General features: G+C 37.0%; 3 protein-coding genes and 1 long non-coding RNA gene across 11 annotated transcripts; 1 reads left to right on the top strand and 3 right to left on the bottom strand.

Annotated features, from left to right (window-relative positions):
* Positions 1-3,238: 3,238 nt before the first annotated feature.
* LOC131231084 (uncharacterized) lies at positions 3,239-10,015 on the bottom strand. Its single transcript, XR_009164194.1, has 2 exons — positions 7,568-10,015; positions 3,239-3,384 (listed from the first exon to the last, which is right to left on the bottom strand). It is a non-coding gene; the product is annotated as an uncharacterized LOC131231084 (long non-coding RNA).
* On the bottom strand, positions 4,569-7,467 carry LOC131231083 (auxilin-related protein 2-like). Of its 5 annotated transcripts, XR_009164191.1 has the most exons (7): positions 6,766-7,467; positions 5,574-5,912; positions 5,393-5,482; positions 5,102-5,266; positions 4,958-5,020; positions 4,788-4,867; positions 4,604-4,682 (listed from the first exon to the last, which is right to left on the bottom strand). XR_009164191.1 is itself a non-coding variant. In XM_058227181.1 (5 exons), the coding sequence occupies exons 2-5, from the start codon at positions 5,661-5,663 to the stop codon at positions 4,647-4,649; spliced, it is 279 nt and encodes a 92-aa protein (XP_058083164.1). In that variant the 5' UTR covers positions 5,664-5,912; positions 6,766-7,467; the 3' UTR covers positions 4,569-4,646. The 5 variants fall into 5 exon arrangements, 1 of the variants encoding a protein (XP_058083164.1); XR_009164190.1 differs by having other exon boundaries at positions 5,102-5,482; XR_009164192.1 differs by having other exon boundaries at positions 4,607-4,677; positions 5,102-5,482.
* A 115-nt stretch (positions 10,016-10,130) lies between the features above and the next one.
* Positions 10,131-12,509, top strand: LOC131231081 (pentatricopeptide repeat-containing protein At2g03380, mitochondrial-like). Its single transcript, XM_058227178.1, has one exon. It carries the CDS (start codon positions 10,288-10,290, stop codon positions 12,436-12,438), a length of 2,151 nt encoding a protein of 716 aa, XP_058083161.1. The 5' UTR covers positions 10,131-10,287; the 3' UTR covers positions 12,439-12,509.
* Positions 12,510-13,191: 682 nt separating this feature from the next.
* On the bottom strand, positions 13,192-18,913 carry LOC131231082 (protein SHORT ROOT IN SALT MEDIUM 1-like). Of its 4 annotated transcripts, XM_058227180.1 has the most exons (6): positions 18,116-18,385; positions 17,622-17,696; positions 16,373-16,450; positions 15,504-15,596; positions 15,330-15,385; positions 14,728-15,087 (listed from the first exon to the last, which is right to left on the bottom strand). In XM_058227180.1, exons 3-6 carry the CDS (start codon positions 16,412-16,414, stop codon positions 14,970-14,972), a joined length of 309 nt encoding a protein of 102 aa, XP_058083163.1. In that variant the 5' UTR covers positions 16,415-16,450; positions 17,622-17,696; positions 18,116-18,385; the 3' UTR covers positions 14,728-14,969. The 4 variants fall into 4 exon arrangements, 2 of the variants coding, with proteins under 2 accessions (XP_058083163.1, XP_058083162.1); XR_009164188.1 differs by lacking the exons at positions 16,373-16,450; positions 17,622-17,696 and adding an exon at positions 13,192-13,376 and having other exon boundaries at positions 13,827-15,087; positions 18,116-18,913; XR_009164189.1 differs by lacking the exon at positions 16,373-16,450 and having other exon boundaries at positions 14,726-15,087; positions 18,116-18,395.
* Positions 18,914-21,253: the final 2,340 nt, after the last annotated feature.

Below are 21,253 nucleotides of genomic sequence, written 5' to 3' on the forward strand. Positions count from 1 at the left end.
AAAGCAGAGATGAAGAAGAAATGAGTAGAAGAGACGAGATAGCGCATATGAAGCCACATCATGCGCAACATTAATTACCGCGAGATGATCCAGACAAATTCCAAGGCAAAAGTTGCATTAGAGATATAGAAATATATTCTTTGTGTGACACATGACAAGTGTACGACAAAAAGAATAAGAAGATGGAGACGTCGTTTGTTATTGAGGAAGCAAAAAGCTTTGTGTGACCACTTCATGAATGTGGTACCACATTTCTAGCTTTTCTTTGTTGAATAGCCAAAAATGTGAGGGGACAATATTTGTACCAAAATTCATACGGATCAGATGAATAATGTAGATTGAGACGCATGTCATAGAAGATATTTGAGAAGCATGCACAAAGATTTGAAGGACATGTCATCTTTTCAGGGTAGTTTTTGGTATTTAGATTATTTCTGGATAAAAGTAACTCTTCTAGCCACGTCAGCCCTAGAGCATGTTTCGAGTGTCTAACAAAGATAGATCATGGTTGATGAATGTATTCGCTCTTTCCCAATTGGTTACACATGACAGTATCATGTGGACGAGCATTTGTTCCCTCGTCTCTCCCAAAAAGCTATAAAGAGCAAAAGCAGATCCAAAGCAAATAACCTCTCTGAATAAAAAATCCAACTACCAATCCAGCACAACGCTATTTATCAAGGTTTAGTTCTCACCTGCTCAGCAGCAGTGGATCCTTGGTGTAGATTTAGTTCCAGTCCATCCCTGCGCACATGCTGGACCGACTTTTAACTGTAGCCAATGACTGTAATTCTGTTCCATCTGCACCTACGTGCCGGCTCTGAAAGAAGACTTTAGCTTAAGAGTCCGTCTGCTTATGCTCATACGCTGAGCCGACCTTAATTTATAATCTCTAGCATTGCCTTTGCCTTGCTCATCAACGCGTTGCTCTCGGAAGCACCATGCTTCTCTCAGCTAGGTTGGTGATCCCGCTGTAGTGGTAAAGCACACGCATTTTCATGTAATCCATTTGTCTCCAATCTTTTTCATTTTCAACCATACAACTGATGCACCTTAGAAAGTCTTCCAATTTTCGAGGAAACAAATAGCTCATTGGAGGAAGCGTCCCGATCTCCACCAGTCAGTTGAGTATCGTGTATGCGACAGTTAGCTGAATAGACAAATGGTCGAGCATCTGATCGAAGCTCGTCAGTGGTCACAATTTGAATCGTACTCAATCCAATCCAAACAGGTATTCAGCGTGGCCGAATTCGAGGCCAACAGAACCCACAACTTAGATTTTAATTGGCTTCTCCTCCGTGTACACTGCATCAGCATTCTCTTGATGTAAGCCAATGCACCGGGGAGCCACTACGATGCTTGTGATATATCGACTCCGTCCCCCTATTGTACCGGCTCATGTTATGATGCGAGCTCGAAATCAGGCAGATTCCAAAATCAAGATGGGCCACATCACAAGAAATAACAGGGATTGAACACCCACCGTTGAAAACTTCTTGGGGTCACAAAGGTTTTGGATCATGATGATGATTGTGTTTTCCCTTCATCGAAGTGGGAATCTTAACTAATGAATGGTTTGGATGGCATATAAAAATCACAGTAGGTCACAGGAAAGGTTTCAAACGGTGGGCACTCTCATCCCCTCTATTTCCTGTGGTGTGACCCACTTGAGTTTTGGATCTACCTCATTCTTGGGATCATGTCCTAAAATGAGTGTAGGAAACCGTTGGACGGAGTGGATGTCAAACAGACATTGTAGTGTCACCCCCACGAAGCTTAAGGTTACAGGCTCAATGTAATCCGTCATCTTTAATGATGGTTCACCAATCTCTCCCTTCACGTGCATTGCACTTGCCACAACCCTAGTTTAAATAACCCGAGAACATAGTTCAGAAACCTGAAAACTTGAGTCGATGTGCAGCTGGGTTGAGTGGACTTCGAGACTAGATATTTAGTAATCATAACTAAAAGTAATAGGTAAACAGAAAATAGTTAGAATTGCTACAAATAAAATAAAATTTTTGTCATCAAACCACTGCGTTAACTCAGCCTAGTTTTGAGTCAAGTCAGCAAGTTTTAGAACTATGATAGAAGTTGTCATGATTGGAAATACTTGAACTAATCATATTAGCTAAATCACTGAAACCTGCGGAGCCTCACAACCCTTTGAAAATGGTGAAGACAATATTAATTATACTTCAACAACTGATTTTTCTTGAATGTTTCATTCATCATTACTTAGTAAAGTTATCTTCTCAAGATTGCCAGGTATAGGCATTAGTCACACTACAATAATTCAATCTTTTTGCGACAAGTCAACTCGTCACTAAAAACTCCAAACTTGTCGTTAAAAACTTTTAGCGACGAGTGTTGCTCGTCGCCACGTTTGATGCAAATACAGCGTCACTAAATCTATTTAGCGACGAAAAAGGCAACTCGTCGCCAATAACTCAACTATTTGCGATCACCTAATAACTTGTCGTAAAATATAATTAATTAGCGACGAATTGATACATTGCCATTGCATATCGTAAAACATCGCTAAATATTATACTCGTCGCGAATAAAGACGTTTTGCGATGAGTTGACACGTCGCCATTGCATATCGTAAAACGTCGCTAAATATAAGACTCGTCGCGAATAAAGACGTTTTGCGATGAGTTGACACGTCACCATTGCATATCATAAAACGTCGCTAAATATGAGACTCGTCGCAAATAAAGACGTTTTGCGATGAGCCCTTGTCGTCGCTAACGAACCCAAATTTATCACAAAAAGTTTTTTTAGGCGAGTGTGGCTTGTCGCCAATTTTGTTGCAAATAATAATTATTTATGATAACTTAATAAATCGTCGCTAAATATAACTTATTTGCAACGATTGTACAGATCGCCATTACATATCGTAAAACGTTGCTAAATATGAAAGTCATTGCGAATAAAGACTTTTTGCGAGAAGTCTTTATCGTCGCTAATAACCTCACACTTGTCGCAAAAGCTTTTTTGCCATGAGTATTGCTTGTCGCCAATTTTATTGCAAATACTAATTATTTGACGACCTAATAAATTGTCACTAAATATAGCTTATTTGTCAGATTAACAGCTATGGTCAATATCCCTAGCTATTGCCTAAATTTTTAAAAAAATATAATCATTCATTCATTCATTCAATCAATTACAATTACAATTACAATTACAATAATGCTGAAAATACAAATCTTGGTGAGTCTGTGTGCACTCGCATATGGTCAGGTGCATCCTTCATCCACCATAGATAGAAAATGGATGCGAGTATCAGTAGTCTACCTGCACCTCCAACAGCTATACCGATAACTTCTCTTGTGCGTCTTCTATAATTATTCGAGGGTGAACCACCACTAGAGGACTCTGCAACATAAAAGCAAAGAATCAGTCAATAAATTATGTACTTGAGATTTCAGCATTGATTAAAAATTATCTTAATAACCTAATAATTTCAATAAATTATGATCTCCAATCCATAATTACTGTTGACTAAAATGAGATGAAATCCTTCTTTGAGTGAGAACCAAATAGGCCTACAGATTGCCAACATATTTTGTAAAAATAAGAACTAAGACAAAGGGCAAAAATATCGATGGGAACACATGAGGCAATTTTAAAAAGGCATGATTTTCCTGGCCCACTTCCATGATTTAGAGAAATTACCGCCAATAACCATTCCTTCTATTCCCACATTTACATTTTTCTTACTATCATGATAAAATCGCAAAAAAAAAAAAAAAAAAAAAAGAGGAAAAAACTGCCAATATTTTTTAAAATCTTGCTCTATTATTGCAATAACATCAGTTCATTAATTTTTGGCAAAAACATAGTGAGATTTTCAAAATCTCAGATATCCATCACATTGATGGTACAAGAAGGTTTAACTGTCTCCATGGTGAATTGAAAATCAACCTATTAATTTCCTGCATCTTCTTTGTAATATTCTTAATGGTTTTATACAAGTTCATGTAAACATTTATTTATTTGGGTGATAGCCTATAAACTACTTCGATTTTATGGCTCTTCATTTTATATCTATAAAGCATCTAAGATCAATTCAGACAAGAAACATTTTAATCTTAGATGGAAAAAGCATTAAGTGGGACTGGATTCCCAATCAATGGTGAAAATTGGTGACAATTGAAGTCATTTCCGTCTAGGAAATGCTAGCTATTAATTCTCAGTTCAAAAAGCAGTTTTGCAGTAGTGTCAAACATCCGTGAATAATTTTGATTGATATACATCTAGTTGGTATATAGCTTTAAAATCTCAAATGATACATAGAGCGTTCATCATTGATTATTAAATGCAAGAATGAAATTTTATTTTTGCTGGAAAAATGAATTCTCTCCTTCTCAGTAGAAAGATCTTGAAAGAACGAAAATAAAAATGCAAAATGCCACTTCTTACCTCATCTAGTTTAGGTTGATTGTAGGTGTCCAGCATCAACCCAAAATGAATGTGAGGAAGTGAGCCCACTAACAAAGAAAGGAAATGTTTCAATTAAAACACCAATCTAGAAGATACAAGATGAGATATAAAGGAAACTCGACAAACACTGCAAATGTAGGCAAGGTCTACGCACATTCTTAGCTGCAGTACTGAATGCTTCCCTGTGGGTGATCTCAGGGTTGTTGGCCTTGATCCTCTGAATCTCTTCCCTGATATCCACATTTATATGCAAGAGAAAAGGAAATTCAAGATATGCCTTATATCACAAAAGCCTTTTTTAGAAAGATACAACAGGCTGAGAACAGATTTAATACTTGATGAATTGATTGTAGGCGGAGGGAACTCACTGATCTTGAGCAGCAGAAGATGCAGCTTGCTCTACTTCTATTTCATCCTATATTAGAAGGTAAAATTGTTGACAAGAACTTCAATTGTTAAAGTAAACAAGCAATAACTGTTTTAACTACAATACTCGATTCTAAACCTGAGATGTTCTCCTTGAAGGGAATGTAGATTGGTCATATCTCCACTTGAGGACTTCCAAAAGCTGCATATTACCAAAAATGCAGTTTTAGCATACAGGATGCAAGAACTCTAAGGAAAACTACGGGGCAGATATTGCAATTACCGATGTTAGACCATGGAGTGCTGGTGGCACTTATGGGGTAAAACTTGGTAGTCCTGATGGGGGCTTTCCTGCTTCATATGGGGATGGATATGGACTTCGCTCGGGTATTTCTGACAAGGGTCCTCTGTTTGGCATGGGTTTTTTTTTTTTCATCACATGGACCACCTTGGAGTCACACACGTGACATGTGCCAACGCAATTAGATAATGATAGCTCAAAGCAGCAGTAATCAAAACAGTTACAGAGATAATAAATTTTAAGTATTAGCAACTGCAGAACAATCTTGCATACATATTGCAGAGTGGAGAGCAATGCACGTAAGTTCCCTTCTTTTCCATTCGACCACCTTCTAACATCAGCATCCAGAGTTTCTGCTAATCTCTGCAATCATGATTTGATTTGGGTCAGACCGAAAGAAATGCAAGACAAACAGCAATTCCTTTAGTTTTTGGACTGTGAACAGATATTTTACATTTCTCTCTGCTTGCTCCCTTTGAACAAGAATGTCATGCATATTTTTCTCTGCAATTTTGCCTGAAATTTGAAATGAAACAAGCACCATTATTGCTCACCCCACAAGCGATGACGATTTAGTCATCTAATAGAATCCCTAATGGTATCTTTATTTAAATAGGCTGTTGTTCTAAAGAAATTTACTGAATTTTATTTAAACTTATGTTATTAGTTCTATTTTATACAAACAGAATTTGGGATCCATAGATGGCACGAACAGTTCTTTGAGCAATGCACTTATCAGCCACATGTTTGGGATCCATTTGCAGATTATCCACCTGATAGGCCCAAACCATACCTATGGGCCGCATGACAGCCCTAATTATGATGCATGCTCATGGAGATAATTAAACAGCGGAAATAAAAGGAATAAATGATCTAAAATTCTAACAATAATCATCATAACTGAGAAAATCATAAAGGAAACATGCAATGGAGCGGGCCATCACTACAACCATGGAGTATGGAATTCAATTACTACTTAGGTTGGATCCGGCGAGGGATGAGACCTCCCGATCTTGCATGGTCACACCCAATCGATCAATGAAGATCACTAGTCCGAAGAACCAAGAAGTTTCTCGGATTAGGGATTTGAGAATTTGGGAATTTAGGGTTTAGATCGGTTCTCAAGATTTTGATCGAAGAGGAATTAGCCAAAACAAAAAATAGAAGAAAGAAAGTTATTACCTTGAGGAAGTTGGAGGGGCACAAGAAGAAATTAGAAGAAGAAGATCAAGGGGAGAGAAGAAGCACCATTAGAGAGAAGAGAGGAAGGAGGCAACCAAAGGGTTTGCTTTTCATTCATCAATAGTTGAAATTCGTGTTTAGGGCTTTACCCCACTTAAATAAGCACATAAAGACATAAAATTACTAAAATACCCCTAGGATAAGCAAATAAAGATATAAGATTACTAAAAGACCGCTAACTAAGTCAAATATCGTGCAAATCACATAAGTATTGGTAAGTTTGGGCACTCGGTCGTCTTTCTCCAATCTTCCTTCACATGTGTCTTCCCTAAGTGGGGTCTTCTATATGTCCAATCACATGTGAAAGGTCTTCAACTCCTCAATATTCGCCTATCCACAAGGACGGCACTTGTGGTTGGCGCTTTCTTCGTTGGTACACCTTGAATGCACTTGTGTCCGCATACCTATGGGCCGCCAACCAATCTGATCAGTCTGATTGTGTACATGTTTAGGGCCATCTTGTGTAGAGATTATCACTATTCTATGGAATTCAAGTACAATGAATATTTAGTTTTTTGTTTTTTGCCTGAATAAACTGTTCCATTTTCGTCAGTGTATGCCACATGTGTGCAATGATATGGAAGCAGGACAACTCCTATGTCTCTAGAGGCAAGTGGATCTTTGCATTCTAATACTCTATTCATGATCGATAATTTACAGCCAACTACAAGCTTCATGTTGGGTGCAGACACAGAAATACTCAAATCTTATGCAGACACAGCAATACAAGTTGGAAATTAAGACTGATGATTATACTTATGCAGACACAGCAATACACCTCTAAAATCTCTAGAAACTTCTCAACCCGAAACAAAGGGTAAAAAGCAAGGAAAAAAAGACAATGAATAAAAAACACTGTTGAATTTCCTGTATTGACCACCACCAGTGGCTTGAATACATTTGATTATACACATTCGAAGATATTCTCAATGTTCAATTTAAGTCTTTGACAAAACACAAGTGCATACCATGGAAAAATACCATGTAAATCTACTAATATCAATGAAATGTATCTAATAGCGAAACCAAGTACATCCCCAGGTATCAGAAACTATCAATTCCAAAAGTTTATTGCCTACAAATATATTATAAAAAAGAATAAGACTTCTGCCCATCTAAGAGGAGGAACAAGAGTTCACAGATTTATCAATGGAGACGGGAAGTTGAAAGTGAGAAAGCTGATGATGAACACTGGATGATAAGCACCAGAAATTTGTAGTTGCCTCTAGATATAAATCTCCTTTCCTCAAGCTACTCGGAAGAAATCTCCTGTATCGATGTACCTCCGCAAAGAAAGCATAAAGTGAATACCAATTAGCTAGATCCTGACTTGGATGTGAAATGCATCTGTATGCATGTGAAGGTGGTTTCTGTACACTTAGCCAACCAAATCATTTCTCAAATCTGAACACTCCAAAGATAGTGATTACTATGCATATAAGCCATGTCTATATGGCAGTGGTACGAACATAAACAGTTCAAATCAATCTAAGACAATGATTTGGAAAAAACATAGATACTCTAGCAGAGTGTCATCGATGATAATGAGGCACTTAAAAAAAATCTAGTGTTTCTATTTCAGCAAACAAGTGTCTTAGAATTGGCGTTTAGGATTATTGGACCAATCTAACTTTTGGGCTATAACTCAGAGACAGTGGTTCTAACTTGAGTTGATGCCACGTGTACCATTTCTAAATGCCTGTGTATCAAGTGTCAAACATAGCTAGAGCATCAAATAGCTTGACCAGTAACATATCAGTCCATCCATCAGAAGTGATAATCCCACAATGGAGGTTTGCTAATTTATACATGTGGGCATGTATTACAACATGATACATGTGTGGCATCTGAGCTTTCCATTAGCTATGATACTGTGTTTGGATCTAGATCGCCTCGCATAAAAGTCAGGTCAGTTTCCACAACTCAGATGTGCAGGGTATCAATAGTTGGCTGGTGATCCCAACACAAGCCAGTAGTTGGTGTTAAAGCTCAATGGGCACAGCATGATGCATGTATTTTATCCACAGCATCCAATCAAAAGTTTTTTGAAATTGTGAAATATTCTAGAGTTGAATCTGAAATCATATTTTAGTGATTTTTTTTTTCCCAAGTTCCCAAACAGGCCTGAAGTTCTCTTATCACAGTCACTGATCAGAGATGGGCCGGAGACGTGAGTTTTGCAGCAGCCCAAGTCAATGTGTAAAAAAATCACTAAATCAAGACCAATTTGTGTAAAATTCACTAAATCCAACCAATCTTTGGTGTACATGAACGAGTTTTCCTTCCTTTTTAATCATCTCTAATATTTTATTTTCGCTTTCAATTGGATTTTACACCTATTTCAAATCACATTGTAATTTTCTCCTCTCTAAATCATATTCTCCTTCTTTACTAGTCCACTACTTTTTCTCATAGTATTCAAAATTATGAGTTAGATCTGAATTGTTTGTCAGCTCGGCCCTGAGAATTTAGATTCCCATGGCTTAAAAATTCCAAACTATTAAACAATCCTATTTCCAATTAATGGATTTTATTTTATTTTATTTTTTGTTCCTATTGAATGTGAATTGTTTTTCTTGTTCCTTTTCATAGTCTTTGTTGGTATGGCTCTGATCAGATAGGATCATTCAGTACTGTGATTTTTTGAGTTTGGCTACTCCACGGTAGGGCCCATTGATGGATAGTTCAAATCTAACCATATTTACTGTTTGGATGAGGAATACTCAAAAGGAAAATATCACATTGACCATTTTACTACATTGATTTCCTCACTACAAATACATTTCACCAAATGAACAACCGATACTGTGCACTTGGGGCCCAAACCATTCTTCCACCTATATTTCTAACCCTCAGCCTACAAATACACCTAATGAACAACCGATGCTTTGCTCGTCTATTCCTTTTCTCAACTGACCAATCCTCACCTGTATTTGTAACTGGTCTATGAAAGAATAAGGGTTCGAGCTGGTGCCAACATCGTCAAAAACTAAGGATTTGTTAGCTCTAGTCAAAATTTATAAGACTTATCCAGGTTGCCCGGTCTACTTGTCTTCTAACTCTCCACTCATTATTCAACTGGGTCATTTTTTTTTATAGCAAACCCATACCTATATCCCACCTAGACCCAATTATATATAAATAAATAACAATAAATAAAATGTATATTCATATATTAAAATAGTGGACTGTTTAGATCAATCCTATCAACTCTCTATTTTGACATGGACACATGGACTATTGGAGCAAAACAGCCTTTGACACTTGCGTGGACTTTGTATGTCAAATGAAAGTCTCCCTTTAGGATATACATACAAATCAAGAGTTATTTGATATTCAATCTATTCCCTGGCAGTTGATATATTGGCACTTAAAAAATTATACAATGTAGGCAAAAAAAACATTTCAAATGAAATAGAGTAAATTCTGGGAATCACGGTTGCTAAGTAACATTCACAATATCATATTGGTTGAACAATCCTCACCTCTAATTCATAGGTATGTGTTTGTTAAAACAGGATTATTGGATATTTTGCACTTTTAATCACTCGAAAAAAAACTGCTCTACAATCTGATAAGCATTATTCCCACTGTTTCCTTTGGCGTGGTACACTTAAGCTTTGGGAATACTTATATTTGGAATCAACCACTAAAATGATCAGAAAAAATGGATGGACGGCATGGATATCCCAAATGCATTCATAGTAGGCCCAACTGAGTTTACTCAGCACGCAATCCGATTTCACCAAAATCATCCTATCGCCACAATTTTCCACTCACCTTCTATTTACGATCTGGATTGTGAGAATCTGTATGTATGTATGCAGGTCGGGTTGTTCAGTGCATATATGTACACACCTGATCGAATTGTGCAGGTAAGAGCCCTTCGCAATGTCCAGATCCAAAATAGGAGGGTAAAGTAAAGTATGAAAATCATCCGTCCGTTGTTGCAAAAGCATCTCTTTCACATCCCATCTCCATCTCCATCTACCCCAAAGAAACAACACTTGCATTCTCTTCCCAACTTCCATCATCAATTCAACACCCCACATCTCATCACCAACTCTCATCACCACCGTCCGTATTCCTTGGTTGAGTTTGGAAGTACCGTAGATTCCATCAATGCCATCTCCTCAGACCCATGTCTTTTCCTCTTAGGCTTCTGCAACAATATTGCCTCTCTCAAGAGAATCCATGCCCAGCTCATTGTTCATGGCCTCACTCACAACCTCCTCTGCCAAACCAAACTCGTCAGCCTCTATGGCTTCTTTGGCAACGTCGATCAGGCATGGTCCATCTTCGAGTGGATTATCAACCCAGATCTCTATTCTTGGAAAGTAATGGTCAGATGGTATTTCCTTAACGATTCCTATTCGGAACTCATCCAATTCTACGAGCGTATGAAGCAATGCCTAAAAGAACATGATAATGTTATTTCCTCAATCATGTTGAAGGCGTGCACCCATCTGCGTGATTCCGACCATGGGATGAAGCTCCATTGCCAGATTGTTAAAGTGGGGAGCCCTGACAGTTTTGTACTCACTGGTCTGATCGATATGTATGCCAAATGTGGGATGGTCAGATCCTCACGCCTAGTGTTCGACGAAATTTCTGAGAGAAATGTGGTCTCTTGGACTTCCATGATCGTTGGGTACATGCAGAATGATTGCATGGAAGATGGGTTGGCTCTGTTCAATCAAATGATACTGGCAGAAACCGAGCCTAACCAGTTCACGATTGGTAGCTTGCTTACAGCATGCTCAAAGCTGCATGCTTTGCATCAGGGAAAATGGGTCCATGGTTATATGATCAAGAAGGGTATAGAATTGAACTCCTTTGTAGTAACTGCACTGCTTGATGTGTATGTGAAGTGTGGAACAGTTGCTGATGCTCGCTTGGTATTTGATGAGCTGTCTACCATCGATCTTGTCTCATGGACTACCATGATCGTCGGGTACGCACATAAAAACTACCCTGTCAAGGCCTGGGTAGGGAGTGTTCTTTCAGCCTGTGCCAAGTCGTGCAATTTGAATTTGGGTAGATTGGTTCATGTGCTTGGGATTAAACTTAGATTGGAAGAGGAGGTTACAGTGAGGAATGCTCTTGTAGATATGTATGTGAAATGTGGAATGCTTGGAGATGTTTTTAATATATTTGAAAGGATTTTGCACAAAGATGTTATCGCGTGGAATGCGATGATATCTGGTTACTCTCAAAATGGGTTGAGTAACAAAGCTTTGTCATTGTTTCATCAGATGAGGTCGGATAATTTCTTGCCTGATGTAGTCACCGTGGTTAGTGCCCTCTCGGCTTGTGCTTGTTTTGGAGCTCTACAGGTTGGTAGTTCATTCCATGCTTTCACAGAGAAGAATGACTTTTTATCAAACATCTATGTTGGCACTGCCCTTCTAAATTTGTATGCTAAATGTGGGGATGCAGTATTAGCTCGCTGTGTCTTTGATCATATGGATCATATGGATGAGAAGAATACAGTGGCATGGAGTGCAATGATGGGTGGGTATGGCATGCATGGAGACACTAACAACTCTCTTGCACTCTTTTCTGATATGTTGAAGGAGGAATTGCAGCCCAATGATATAATCTTCACAAGCATTCTGTCCTTTTGTAGCCACACGGGGATGGTTGGGGAGGGATTGAAGTATTTCGATGCTATGGGCCAAGAATACCATGTCATTCCTTCCATGAAACATTATGTTTGTATGGTAGATTTGTTAGCTCGGGCCGGCAAGCTTGAAGATGCACTAGAGTTTATAGAGAAGATGCCGATACCAGTAGATGCTACTGTATGGGGAGCTTTTCTCCATGGTTGCAGACTCCATATGAGGTTGGAGCTGGGAGAGGTGGCTATGAAGAGGATGCTTCAATTGCAGCCTGATGGTGCAGGATACTACGTGCTTATATCAAACTTGTATGCTTCAAATGGCAGGTGGAATGAGGCTGCCAAGGTGAGGGGTTTGATGAAGGAAAGACAATTGAACAAGTTGCCTGAGCGTAGCTTTGTAGAGATGGATAATAGTATTCACTCCTTTACATTGAAAGAGATGTCACTCCCATAGTCATCTACATCGCCTGATAGGATCTAACCACAAAAATGCAGTATTTTCCTCTTTTTCTAAAAAAAGAAAAATAAAAAAAGAAGAATAAAAAAAGAAGGGTGATCAGGAGAGAGAGAGAGAGGGAAAAGTAAAGAAACTGAGCTATATAATGACCGAAATGTCTAAAAACTGCAAGATTTTGAAGCCAGAGCAAGACCTTTTTTTCTTTTTTTTCACACCCCCACACACTCACGCTGCAGTGGGATTTCCACCACCTATGGATAGTCGAACCCTTGATCAGGTGTTGAAACTTCCAAGATTTCGAAGCTGGAGCAAGACCTTAAGTAGAAGATCATTGCAGCTTATAGGTAACTTTGGCCTGATTGCAGTACAAGAAGAAGGAAATATACCGGCGCTTTTGAGCGCCGGTAAAACCCCAAAATGCTCAAGTACCTGTTCCCGGCGCTAGGCAAGCTCTAACTGGGGTGTCGGTAAAAGTTTAACCGGCGCTTGTTTGAGCGCCGGCAATTATATGCCGGTATTTCTTACATAAGCGCTGCTAAATTCTCTCAAAGCACCGGTATAAATAGTACTTTTAAACACTTTTTCACGGTAAAGCGCCGATAGAAGTTTACATAAGCGCCGCTAAATGTCTTTTATATATTTGAAAGGCCCCAACAGGCCAATAATATTTTTTTATTATATATAATTCAATTGAAACCTGCATTTTTTTTAAATATTTAAAATATAAAAAATAATGCAATACAATTAAAATTGAATATTAAACAAAATTTATATTACTTCACAATTAAAAAAATATAATATTTATTACAATAAATTAAAATGGTCTCGAATAAATAAATAAAAAGAAATCCTCTATATGTTCTACTCATAGCACGAGTGGCGTCAAAAGGCTAAAGTGCTTGTAAGCCTAAATTCAGGCACAATTGATTAAAATGCTGTACAAAAGAAAAAAAAAAATAAGAGTCAAAAAGTAGCATTCAACGAATTGATGCGTGAAAAATAATCAATTCTTTGATTGTATCCTTAAAAAGTCAAAAACTATCAAGGCAACAAATGAGCATTTGTGTTGTAGAAGAGACCCCTACTTCACAATAAAAAATATAATGTTTATTACAATAAATTAAAAATGGTCTCGAATAAATAAATAGAAACAAATCCTCTATATGGTCTACTCGTAGCACAAGTGGCGTCAAAAGGCTAAAGTGCTTGTAAGCCTAAATTCAGGCACAATTGATTAAAATCTTGCACACAAGAATAAAAAAAAAGAGTCAAAAAGTAGCATTCAACAAATTGATGCATGAAAAATAATCAATCCTTTGATCCTATCCTTAAAAAGTCAAAAACTATCAAGGCAACAAATGATCAAGTTGTGTTGTAGAAGAGACCACATATCATTTATTCCTCAGCCCATTGGATCGATTTATCATTCTTTCATTGATCTGCTTTAGGTGACATGGATGAAATTGATGGTATCTAAGATGTGTTGAGAATCTAAGCAAGAATCTTCTACATAATGATCACAATAATAGTAGTAAAGGAACAGATTTAAAAACTTGAGAATCTATTAGCATCTACAACAACTCTCAATTTAATTATACTCTATTATTAAAAAAAGAAAAAATCAAAGAAAACCATTCCAAAAGATCGAAGCATTACCTCATATATTGTTGGGGTGAATGAAAACCCACGCCTTATTTCTCTGCATAGACAAAGAAACAAAGTTCAAAAACTGAATCTCCAGACAAACCAATGAAAAAGTGAAAATTTGAATTAAATATGCAAGCAGAAATTACACAAGTACCATTGATTTGGGTGGCAAGTTATACTTGAATTTTGCCCTAACAATTCCCCTATTTCCATGGATTGTGACATACATGGTAAAACACAACATTTAATCAAAGGCCCAAGATTATAGCTACACATGTACTCACATTCATAGGGAAATAAAACTCCTTGATTTTAATCAAGAAACCTAATAACAACGATTGAGCATAACTCATAGGGAACTAGCATAAAGCACTTAACGTCCAATGGTGCATATTAGCTATAAACTTTAGAAGTCAAACCAAATTCGGACGAATACACAAGTGAAGAAAAGAAAATTTGCATAGACTATGGTTTGTCACTTCCTTTCACTTAACATGGATGGAACTGTTGGATTAGCTATAAACTGTAAATTAATCAAATTTGCATGAATGCATAAGAGACAAAAACAAATAAAACTCCTTGATCTCTAATAAATATGAACAAGACCGATAAAAAGTCTAATCAATAAACAAAATAAGAATGAAACGAAAGACATGTAAGTAATTAAGTCACCAGGATGGTTCTCTTCCAAAAGATTACATGGCTATTTATGGCAAGTGGCCAATGAGAGCCTGCCTTAAAATTTCCACAATCAATTATTTTTAGCATGTGACCTATTATTTATATTTTTATTGGTACATGACCTATATTTTTGATACGGTATATATTTATCTTATGTAACCTACTATTTATAGCACATGACAAGTCTCTCAAAGATTCACCTATGCGTTCCATACGGTTCTTTTGCATTTGGGATTTGCTGGCTCCTCAGCCAATGGCTCTGCAGAAGGCTCTTTTGGCTCCGCTCTAGCATCTACTTCAATGAGGTCATGCTCAAATCTATTCCACACAAGCAGAAACAATAAACTGTTTATTCTGAACAGTTTCTGCCATAAAGAAATCCAGAAGCATAAAAATCTGATCTTAATCCCATAAAATAAAATAAAAAAACGATGAAAAAATTGCTCCATTTCCGAACTCTCCCCCAACACATAAGCAGAAGTAACTACACAGCCAATAGAAAGAAGGCAGATGACAAACTACATTGCATTGTAACAAGGCAACTTAAAAAGAGAAGATACCTGACAGGAGTGTGTAATGACAGATTCAGGTTTCCCTTTGGCCAGTGCAGAACAATCTTAGGAAAATTGAGAAGATCCATTACAATACATACTGAGTACACACTTCAGCCTAGATTCAAGACAAGTATGATAGCCGTGACTTGCAAGCAGCAACTGAAATAAGAAAAGTCATACCTTGGTGAATCCCGGGGATATTGATAATTTTGGATACTGCCTGCTTAAGGCTAAGTAGTCCCTTTCAACGTCCACCAAACAGGATGGGTAAACCTGAAAATAGAGTATAGTTCAATTATCCCACCTAATAAACTCCAAAGACACCACGATTCCCATATAGAGCAAAAGAAAGAAGTAAATGAAGCAGATTGTTTGAATCAGCTCCAGACGGAAAAAGGAAAAAAATAAATAAATATTGTAGTTGTTTCCTGACTCTCAGCTGTTGTTTCGTGTTCAATGGTTGTTTCTCTCCTAAAATAATCTCCTTGCATGTAGTAAGACATGCAACATCCAGACATTTCATCAAAATTATAAAATTCACGTAATTGAAGGCATATTGCCAGAAAAAGGCTAGCAGGATGTGAGATTAATGATAGGATACTATTGTCTTTATTGTCTTTATGCTTGATATTGATGTGCAAATGAAAACAAGCAAACAGACATCCATCCATAAGTTAGCAACTGCTAATATAAATAAATTTCATTTGTTTCACAGAATTTCATTTGTTTCTTTTAACAGAAAAATTGAGGAATTTCTGATGCTTATAGGAATCTTGGAAAATGCAGATTCCAAGGGTTGGAAAGGAGCAAAGGATTTGGAGATGGAGACTTGGGTGTCTTTTCACCATCCTGTATCAGGCAAATCTTGGTTTTGAACATAAAATTCACTTAAACATAGATAAAATATATTCACTTAACCTCAATGTGGCTGCTAGATGAATGAACCTAGCTGACTTTTGTGCCAGGTGATCTTCACAAATGGATCCTGTCTGATTCACAGCTCAGATCTGCCACAACACACATAAAATTTATAAAAAGATTTAAGATACCTGCTGAAAGCATGTGAATTGTTTAACCTCCATCCCATCCATCGAAATTTCCCAGCCCAATCCCCAAGCCCCGAGAACCTATCAACATTTCAAAAAAAAAAAAAAAAAAAAGAAAGAAAAAGAAAAGAGAAGGATGGTAACTGAGTTTGCTAATAAGAACCGTTAACTATGCCAAAATTTCCAGACCAACTAGGTACTCTTAAGCTTACAGTTATTATCTAATGTAACGTGAGTACATGATACAATTCGAGTTGTATCTCAAGCTTCTCAATCATACTTAATTGATCTAGCCCAGATCATACTAAGAAAAGAGACAAAATCAACAACCAAAAAAAAAAGTACAGTAAATCAGTCAATTCGAATTTCAAAAAAAGGCCTACAGGACTTTCCCAATTGTCCTCCATGAAACGTATATCACAACGTTCATTCACATTAATACTTGCTAAGCATGTTAGTTTCAGATAGTCAAGCCCAGAAGGTATGTAATAGAAAAAAATATTGATATGTACTAGATAACAGATTATACAGAAACCGCGGATCCTAAGATTGAATCATATCAAATTAAAACGAGCATTCGCTCAATAAAAAGCATATATCAAATAATGACCGGCTTGGAATTCCATATTTTCAAGGTGAACTTTTCTTCTTTTTGATTTTTTTTTTTTTGATTTTTTTGTTTAAATTTTAGAATCTCACTGATTTCATCTTTACTGCTGATTAATGAATATTATCAACAGAAGAAAAAAAAAAAATCAAATCGTATTCATATTACTACAAGATGATTTGTAGGAGATGTGATAATGTTCGCTGGTTATTAATTCTGACAAGTGAGACCCATGCTTAATCCAAATCATTTTTGCCCATTGCCAACTAAGCCAGCCTCATCAACAAAACTATGAGATGCCAGCAAAAGCTATGGAGTTGAGCTAACTTTTTCTCCTTGTTAGTACTCATGACAATTTAGTAAATGTTAACATTCATCTTTCTAATTTTGGTCCCACAAAATGCCTTGAAAATTACAGCAGACCACAACTCCAATAACAAAGTGGAACCATGGACTATGGAAGGATGTTACATGGCTTCCCATCAATGGCATATCCATGGTTACTATGTTACTCTACTTATAGTATGGGGTCTATAAAAGAAAAAAATAAATTCATTAAAAATTGCCTTGGGAAAAGAGAACAAGATAAATACAGATCTACATAATTTTCAAAAGACCCAAAAAGAAAAAAGAAAAAAAGATTACCTTGGATTGTGAAAAAGATCCACTTTGTTTGCATACAAAGGGCTCATACTTGTGATTTGATCCATCTGCTTCCACCTTTGTACCAGAAAAGATGAACAAAACCATCAAAGCAGCTCCCATCAATTTCACTAAAGGGCTAAAAGCTTTCCACCAAAGAACCAAATGGTTCTAAGTCATTCAAATAGTATTAGAATTACATGATGTTAGGCTGGTCGAAAAATAAATTTATTAGACTTTCAACTGGAGCCAATTTAATGATGTTCTTACATTGTTTTACACCCCCAAAAGCATAGGGCTGACACCATTTTCCCTCACAAAGATTTAATCTACCGAGCATGGATTGAAGTTAGGTTGACACTTCTCATTTACGAAAATAAAAACAGATGGAAGGAAAAGGAAACATATTCAACATCATTGCATCAATCAATACATGGTAAACAAGGATTTCAAGTGATTAATGTCAAACAGTAAGCATGCCATCAATAGAACCACACCTATTACTTCCATCTAGAGCAGAAGCCGCCATGGCATGCCTCATATCAGAACCAGTTTGCAATGATTGAGCTTTCAACATTTGCTGCTGTCGAGCCAATGATGCCTGGTAATATTTGCACAAAGAATTAGATAGATGGCTAAAAGTTTAACACTGACCATAATCAGATGCAAACTTAGGAGACTCTCCCAGAGCTGAACCATAATCAGCATGACCAATCTGTAGAAGCACACATGCTACTTAGAAACATCAAAATGCAGCATATTTAGTCATACAACTACAAAAATAAATATAGTCAATCCTCCTGAAATAGAATCCTCACTTGCAAATGATCTACATGCTAAAAACAAATACCATTTTAACCAACAAGCTAGCTTAAATCCTACCATAGCATACCCATACAATAAAGGTGAAAGTGAAAAACCCTTTTCTCACATAACCAAGACCCAAACCAAAAGAGGTTCTATTGTGATATCACAAAGACTTAGACCTTACTTCTGCTCAATAAAACCAATATTTTATATCTATTTAAGCTTTGTTTGGATGCACAACCGAATCAAATTGCAAATGTTTTAAAAAATAAATAAATAAATAAAATAGTAGCAAAAGTACAAGCAGGAGACTTTTACAGAACCCAAAATAATGTTTGGAAACTGTCCAGCCATTCTTCATAATACAGACTTACTGACTTCGCCAGACAGTCAGCACTCTCATTAGCCATCCTGTACATGTGGATGGCAGACCACCTATCCAATCTTCTGAGGAGCTGCCTTACATTCTCAGTAGAATGAGAACCTTTCATGGGTGCTTTCCTTGTTTTTGGAGAGCATCAATAATGTCCAAGCTTTGAATGTTTAACTTACATTCCAGTTAACTCAATACTATAGGGCGAAAGTCGTGGTTGTAGCATCGCTCTGAAAGCTGCTATGATGTCTCCAGAGTCACTTCTGATAATACACCCCAGCACTAATTGTGACGAAGAGAGAGCCATTGAAGTTTAACTTATGTAAACAGAATTTAGGAGGAATCCATTTGATGGAGGCAATTCTCTGGTGCAGGATACTTGTCGGCCCTGGGTTCCATTCTTTTAGAATGATGGCTTCAGATACCAAATAGGCAAGTTTTGGTTTTATGTTATTGTTGAATTCAGAAGTTGGAAATGATTTTTTTTTTTTTGCTAATTTGGCCAAACAAAGAGCAAGATTGCCTCAATATTCTTTGGTATCTTTCAATCTAAACACACCAAATGGTGTAAGAAAAAAATGGCCTTCCAAATAGTGCTCGAGGTCCTGTGGCTCTATATGCATTTAGTCAATTGGGAAAAGGCCTCAACAGGCGGAGTTGGAGTTGGGATTCGTGCACCAAATATATTGGAAATAAGGGCCACTGCTGGGTTGCAAAGGAACAGGTAAAGAAAATGTGAGAATGGACTTGTTAATTGTTAGTTTCTCTACACCTATGGTTTTTAATTTTTAATTTTTTATTGGGTGAATCAGATTTTGTTGCCCTATAGTTGATACTTCTTGATTCATCCTCTTTACCGGTTAGTTGTAAATCAACATTTTCTCTCTTTAGAAGCATATTAGAGTTTGTTGAGGAGAGTTTAGTTGCTGTTTCGAATAAGAAAAGTTAGAAGGCAGTTATAAACAGAATTTGGGATCCATAGATGGCACGAACAGTTCTTTGAGCAATGCACTTATCAGCCACATGTTTGGGATCCATCTGCAGATTATCCACCTGATAGGCCCAAACCATACCTATAGGCCGCCAACCAATCTGATCAGTCTGATTGTGTACATGTTCAGGGCCATCTTGTGTAGAGATTATCACTATTCTAGGGAGTTCAAGTACAATGAATATTTAGTTTCTTTTTTTTTCCTGAATAAACTGTTCCATTCTCGTCGGTGTATGCCACATGTGTGCAATGATATGGAAGCAGGACAACTCCTATGTCTCTAGAGGCAAGTGGATCTTTGCATTCTAATACTCCATTCATGATGGATAATTTACAGCCAACTACAAGCTTCATGTTGGGTGCATACACAGAAATACTCAAATCTTATGCAGACACAGCAATACAAGTTAGAAATTAAGACTGATGATTATACTTATGCAGACACAGCAATACACCTCTAAAATCTCTAGAAACTTCTCAACCTGAAACAAAGGGTAAAAAGCAAGGAAAAAAAGACAAAAAAAAAAAAAAAAAAAAAAAAAAAACACTGTTGAATTTCCTGTATTGACCACCACCAGTGGCTTGAATACTTTTGATTATACACACTCGAAGATATTCTCAATATTCAATTTAAGTCTTTGAAAAAACACAAGTGCATACCATGGAAAAATACCATGTAAATCTACTAATATCAATGAAATGTATGTAATAGCGAAACCAAGTACATCCCCAGGTATCAGAAACTATCAATACCAAAAGTTTATTGCCTACAAATATATTATAAAAAAGAAGCTTAAGACTTCTGCCCATCTAAGAGGAGGAACAAGAGTTCACAGATTTATCAATGGAGACGGGAAGTTGAAAGTGAGAAAGCTGATGATGAACATTGGATGATAAGCACTAGAAATTTGCAGTTGCCTCTAGATATAAATCTCCTTTCCTCAAGCTACTAGGAAGAAATCTCCTGTATCGACGTACCTTTGCAAAGAAAGCATAAAGTGAATACCAATTAGCTAGACCCTGACTTGGATGTGAAATGCATCTGTATGCATGTGAAGGTGGTGTCTGTACACTTAGCCAACCAAATCATTTCTCAAATCTGAACGCTCCAAAGATAGTGATTGCTATGCATATGAGCCATGTCTATATGGCAGTGGTAAGAACATAAACAGTTCAAATCAATCTAAGACAATGATTTGGAAAAAACATAGATACTCTGGCAGAGCGTCATCAATGATAATGAGGCACTTAAAAAAAAAAAAATCTAATGTTTCTATTTCAACAAACAAGTGTCTTAGAATTGGCATTTAGGATTATTGGACCAATCTAACTTATACATGTGGGCATGTGGGCATGTATTACAACATGATACAGTGGAGGTTTGCTAATTTATACATGTGGCCATGTAGTACAACATGATACACGTGTGGCATCTGAGCTTTCCATTAGCTATGACCAGGGCAA

This window comes from Magnolia sinica, chromosome 17 (assembly GCF_029962835.1).
Source record: "Magnolia sinica isolate HGM2019 chromosome 17, MsV1, whole genome shotgun sequence".
Lineage (NCBI taxonomy): Eukaryota > Viridiplantae > Streptophyta > Magnoliopsida > Magnoliales > Magnoliaceae > Magnolia > Magnolia sinica.